Source organism: Peromyscus leucopus, chromosome 8b (genome assembly GCF_004664715.2).
Source record: "Peromyscus leucopus breed LL Stock chromosome 8b, UCI_PerLeu_2.1, whole genome shotgun sequence".
In the NCBI taxonomy this organism is placed as follows: Eukaryota; Metazoa; Chordata; class Mammalia; order Rodentia; family Cricetidae; genus Peromyscus; species Peromyscus leucopus.
The window spans coordinates 36367081-36373080 of NC_051086.1; the positions used below are offsets into that span (position 1 = coordinate 36367081).

Consider the following 6000-nt stretch of genomic DNA (forward strand, 5'->3'; position numbering starts at 1 on the left):
CCTCTGGAAGAACAGTCAGTGCTCATTAACCACTGAGACATCTCTCCAACCCTGTGATGTCTTCTTTTTATTTTGAGACAGGGTCTCCATATTATGTAGCACTGGCTATCCTAGAACTCTCTCTGTAGACCAAGCTGGCCTTGAACTCACAGAGATCCACCTGCCTGTACCTGAGCACTGGGATTAAAGATGTGCGCCACCACACTCCCCCCAACCCCCGTCCTCTTTTAAAGCACACTGCAAGTAGCAGTTGTCTTGTGCCAACTTTCCATGCCCCACTAAGCCACCTGGACAGGCTCAACAGCCTGACATCCCTCTGGAATTTCTGTACCCAGGGTTCCTTTCTGTGTCTCCACCTCACTACGCAGTAAGCAATCAGTACTAAGGAAGTGGGGGCTGTGGAGATGGTGAATCGAGAGAAAAAACAGACCTGATATTTCTGCAGTTACACCTCCAGCCCTAAGAGATTCTGTTTTATAATTCTTGCGGTTTCTCTTGGGGTTTCAAGTAGTCCATGAGGGTAATGATACTTGGTGGGTTTGAAGTAAATGTCAGGGGAAACAGGGGGGCAAGGCTAAATAAGTAGAGAAATCTGTGTCTGATGAGAACACATTGTATAAAAACCTGCTAACAGATGGCTGCTGTAGAGCTGATAAAATGACTTACAGCTAGGCATCCTTGAGATCTGATTACAGACGTGAGGCTGGTTCTCCACGCCTAGATTTTATTTAAGGACCACACCGGGGCCTTCCCAGTCTTTAGAAAGACTGGCATGGGGAGATGCGTTCCCTCTTAGTTCTCCCAAGCCATGGCACTTCCCAGCAAATTCCTGTTTGGATTTTGCTGTTTTGCCTGGCTGTGTTTTCTTCCTAGCCTCAGCTCTCAGGCTTCTAGGGGAGAAGCCCAGACTGGAGCCAGTGCAGCTTTGGAGTCTGAGGCAGATCCTTGGTCCTTGCTGTTGCCTGGAGATGGGACCGACAGGGCAGACCTCTTGCCTCCCCTCTTTAAGGTCCTGTCTGATAGGCGAGGTGAGACCCCTAAGCTGCAGCCCGACTCCAGAGCACTCTACTACATGAAAAAGCTCTATAAGACGTATGCTACCAAAGAAGGGGTTCCTAAACCCAGCAGAAGTCACCTCTACAACACTGTTCGGCTCTTCAGCCCCTGTGCCAACCACAAGCAGGCTCCTGGCAACCAGGTGACAGGTGGGTGAGAGAAGATTGGTCAACTGGGTGGAGAGAGGAGAGGGAAGCGTCAATGTTTCTGTTACTAAAAGGAGCCAGGCTTTGATTTGGGTTTGTTTGTTTTGAGGCAAGATCCTACCCTGTCACCCAGTCTATACTCAAACTCTGCATCCTCCTGCCTCAGCCCCTTGAGTACTAGGATCACGCAGGTTTACATCATCATGAGAATTTTATTTTGCATAATTCTCAGTATGCAACTGAAACAAATTTAGCACTTAATTTTTTTTGAGACAAGGTTTCTCTATGTAACAGCCCTAGCTGTCTTAAGAGAGAGAGGAAGGAGAGAGAGAGAGAGAGAGAGGAGGGAGCAAGAGAAAAAGGAAGAGAGAGAGAAACAGAAGGAAAAAAAGAAAGTTCAAACAAAACAAAATCTATCATACTAATTCTTTTTTCTTTTTTTCAGTTTTTTCAATACAGGGTTTCTCTATGTAGCCTTGGCTATTCTGGAACTCGATCTGTAGACCAGGCTGGCCTCAGACTCAGAGATGTGCCTGCCTCTGCCTTCCTAGACTCAAGGCATATGCCACCACCGCCTAGCTTCAATTTTTTTCTAAGTTCTTGAATTCTTTTTTGATGTGGTGATGCTAAGGATCAAATAGGGTTGGGGGACTCACATATGCTAGCTAAGCTCTCTGCTACTACATCCCTGGCCAGGAGGATTGATGTGTGTGTGTGTGTGTGTGTGTGTGTGTGTGTGTGGTGGTGTTGTTGTTGACCTAAGCCATCATTAGTTAAGAAAATAGTGTGGTTGGGCGGTGGTGGCACACTTTTAATCTCAGCACTCAGGAGGCAGAGGCAGGAAGACTCTGTAAGTTAAGAGGCCTGCTCTACAGAGCGAGTTCCAGGACAGCCAAGGCTACAGAGAAACCCTGTTTTGGGGGGGGGGGGAATCTAGTATGATAGATTTTTGAACTCTCTCTCTCTCCCCCCCTTTCCCTCTCCCTCTCTCCCCCCTCTTTCCCTCTCCCTCTCTCCCTCCCTCCCTCCCTTCCTCCCTCTCTCCCTCCCTCCCTCCCTCCCTCCCTCCTCCCTTCCTCTCTCTCCCTCCCTCCCTCCCTCCTCTCTCTCCCTCCTCCTCCCTCCCTCCCTCTCTCCCCCTCTCTCTCTCTAACTGGCCTCAAACTTGCAGTGACCCTCCTGCCTCAGTCACCTTAGTGCTGGGATTACAGGCATGTAACAGCACACTAGCCCACACACTAGCTCAACATGTAAAGGCTAAAAGAGAGTAATGTCTTGAAAGGCCAGGGAGAGTAGCTAGCCATCTCTTTCTATTAAACCAAGCTGCTGGCCTAGCACTGTGCCTAAAACCTCCCTTTGAGTCAGTGAAGGACGGCTGTGATAAATGGGACATTTCCCTCTTGTTGGTTTTCCTGTGAGAGGAGTATTTCAGTCTCCATCTGGCACAGTACATCCTTTAAAAAAAAAATCTGTATGGCTGAGATACGGTACAGTTTATGTACAGTATGCCAGACACCCGGAGTTTGGCCTCCAGTATCAACAAAAGTCAAGTGAGGCATGGTGTCCCATGACTTTAACTCCAGCCCTCAGAAGGCAGGGGCAGGCCGGTCTCTGAGTTCATGGCAGGGCCAGCCTGGTCTACATAGTGAGTTCCAGGCCAGCCAGGGCTACCTGGTGAGACCCTGTCTCAACAACAAAAACAAATGGAAAAACCAAACCTCAAAGTATTCATCAACAATGAGAACAGTCTGGGAAGGAAGAAGTAGGTGCTTTAAAAACCAAAACAGCCGGGGCGGTGGTGGTGCACGCCTTTAATCCCAGCACTCGGGAGGCAAAGCCAGGAGGAGGATCTCTGTGAGTTCGAGGCCAGCCTGGACTACCAAGTGAGTTCCAGGAAAAGGCGCAAAGCTACACAGAGAAACCCTGTCTCAAAAAAAAAAAAAAACAAAAAACACAAAAACAAAAACAACCAAGAACCCCAGGGCCTTGGGGATGGTTCAGCGGGTGGAGGCCTCCACCAAGCCCGACAACCTTAGTTGGGTTCCCAGGACCCACATGTTGTCTTTCAACTCCATGTGTGTGCCACAGAGTGTGTGCCCATGGACTACTCCCCCCCCCTTCACCAACACAGTTCCGGCATAAAGAAAACCATCATAACTGTGCAGTGTGGCTATTGAAAGCCACCACCCCCCTCTCCCCCCCCCAGCCCGTGTTCCGGCACCAATCTTACCACCTCCATTTGTTTCCAATCTCACGTGGTGAAATTAATGTGGCAGTCAAATGTTCACAATTGACATGCTCCAGCCAGGCCTAGGGAATGTCGCTTCCGATGGTCTCCTGGCTGTGTCTGCAGGGATGGCACCCAAGGGAGACACTCTTGGTTGGGGGTCTGAAACTGGGGGTGTAATGATGCGCTCTCCCTTCACTTCTCCAGCAAAGCTGTTCTCACTTTTATGGCGATAAAATGTATTTGCATGTGTGAATTGGGGGTGGGGGTCATGTATGGAGGTCAGAGAAAAGCTTTCAGAAGTTGGATCTCTCCATGTAGATCCTAGGGTTCAAACTCAAGCCCTCAAACTTAGCAGCCATCCTCCTTACTCACTGAGCTCTGTGCTCTGCTCACTGACTGGCCCACATCCTCACAGAGCCCAGGCTGGCCTCGAACTCAGCTTGTAGCCAAAGGGGCTATTGAACTCCTGGTCCTCTTACCTCTACTTTCCAAGGCTCCAGGCGGGTGGTGGGTGGGTGACTTTTGAAAGACAGTCTCGTGTTTCCAACCCAGGTTGACCTCAGACTTGCTATGTAATCGAAGTGTCGTCCCCCACCCCCCACCCCCACCAGCCCCCGCGTGTGTGTGTGTTTGTGTGTGTGTGTGTGTGTGTGTGTGTGTGTGTGTGTGTGTGTGACTACATATCCCAAACTGATGGCAATCCTCCAAAGTGACAGCATCACAAACACCTCCCCACCCAACTCAAGGCGTAGCCACAGCCCCCCCCCCCACATGCCGGGCCAGTGCTCAGCCACTGGGCTGCATCCTCAGACCCGCTGTATTTTCCTCATTAGCCTCTTCTTCCCTTTGTTTTTGAGGTTTAAGGAAGCAGGGGAGGAGAGGGAAGAGAAACTGCTTTTGGCCCGTCCTGATTCCTCCATCTCCCTTCCTGCTCCCTGCAGGGTGTTGGCCAGCACTACTCACTGGTGGCTTCTCTCCCCAGGACCCCTGCCGATGGTGGACCTGCTGTTTAACCTGGACCGGGTGACTGCCATGGAACACTTACTCAAGTCAGTCCTGCTGTACACTCTGAACAACTCGGCTGCCTCCTCCTCCACCGTGACCTGTGTGTGGGACCTTGTGGTAAAGGAGCCCACGTCTTCCGGCAAGGCTCCCCCAAGAGTGCCATACTCCTTTACCTTGAAGAAACACAGATGGATTGAGATGGATGTGACTTCCCTCCTTCAGCCTCTGGTGGCCTCCAGCGAGAGAAGCATTCACATATCTGTCAATTTTACATGCACAAAAGGCCAGGCCCCGGGGGACAGTGTGTTTAACATGCCTCTGTCAGTGCCTCCCTCGCTCATCTTATACCTCAACGACACCAGCGCTCAGGCCTACCATTCATGGTATTCCCTCCACTCCACCTGGAGGCCTTCACAGCAGCATCCTGGCCAGGGCAACGTGGCTGCCTATCCGGGGAAAGAAGAGGCTGCCGAGGTCGAGAGATCTGCTCGGCACCGTCGAGGGCAGAAAGCCCTCAGTTTAGAAACCAAGAAGCCACATCTTACGGCATCCTTCAATCTCAGCGAGTACTTCAAACAGTTTCTTTTCCCCGAAAATGAGTGTGAACTCCACGACTTCAGACTGAGTTTTAGTCAGCTCAGGTGGGACAACTGGATCGTGGCTCCACACAGATACAACCCTAGGTACTGCAAAGGGGACTGTCCCAGAGCGGTCAGGCATCGGTACGGCTCTCCTGTCCACACCCTGGTCCAGAATATCATCTATGAGAAGCTGGACCCCTCAGTGCCAAGGCCTTCGTGTGTGCCTGGCAAATACAGCCCCTTGAGTGTGTTGACCATTGAACCCGACGGCTCCATTGCTTACAAAGAGTACGAAGATATGATAGCTACGAGGTGTACCTGTCGTTAGCACGGGCCCTCTACACCAGCACCTCGAACCTGTCTGGCAGGGCCAACCCTGTGGGCTTTAGCATGCCTGGGCAGAGCGCTTCATGTGACCAGCAATCGCTCCATGTCACTTGGTGCACATTGTGTGAGGGGGGAGTGTGTGGGGGATGAGCATGTTGTGTGTTTCATTTCTGGGTATAAAGGACACACACTGGTTGTTGCCACAAACCAAATGAAATGTTTGTTTGGAGACCTCCCTTTTTCTTCTCTTCCCATGAGTGTTTTTGATGAACAAACTGATTAGCATTAAGTCTTGAGTGGAATTGCAGTTGTGAACACTTTAGAGTGTGTGGTTTTATGTGACAGAAGACTGAATAAATTCCTGTTGATGGCATAAATTGTATGTGTTCTGCTAAAACATCACTTTGTTTGTTTGTTTTCAAAACAGGGTTTCTCTATGAACTCATTCTATAGACCAGGCTGGCCTCGAACTCACACAGATCCGCCTGCCTCTGCCTCCCCAGTGCTGCGATTAGAGGCGTGTGCCACCAGCTTCTAGCTAAAAAGATCACTTTCATCTGAGCGTTGGAGGACACAGGAGGCACTTCTGATAACCAGCCTTGCCTTGATGTCGGCTCTTTTTCAGAGGGAGGAGAACTTTGTTGCTGAATCCTGG

At 50.4% G+C, this 6000-nt stretch overlaps 1 protein-coding gene across 1 annotated transcript; it reads left to right on the forward strand.

The window, feature by feature from the left end:
• The first annotated feature begins 779 nt into the window (after positions 1–779).
• Gdf9 (growth differentiation factor 9) lies at positions 780–5699 on the forward strand. Its single transcript, XM_028855695.2, has 2 exons — positions 780–1205; positions 4415–5699. The coding sequence occupies exons 1-2, from the start codon at positions 809–811 to the stop codon at positions 5344–5346; spliced, it is 1329 nt and encodes a 442-aa protein (XP_028711528.1). The 5' UTR covers positions 780–808; the 3' UTR covers positions 5347–5699.
• The last annotated feature ends 301 nt before the right edge of the window (positions 5700–6000 follow it).

Bases quoted from the DNA above. Each gene is read 5' to 3' on its own strand.
- Gdf9 (XM_028855695.2), top strand. From the start codon at position 809: ATGGCACTTCCCAGCAAATTCCTGTTTGGATTTTGCTGTTTTGCCTGG. The intron at 1,206-4,414 runs GTGGGTGAGAGA...TTCTCTCCCCAG, and splicing joins TCCTGGCAACCAGGTGACAG to GACCCCTGCCGATGGTGGAC.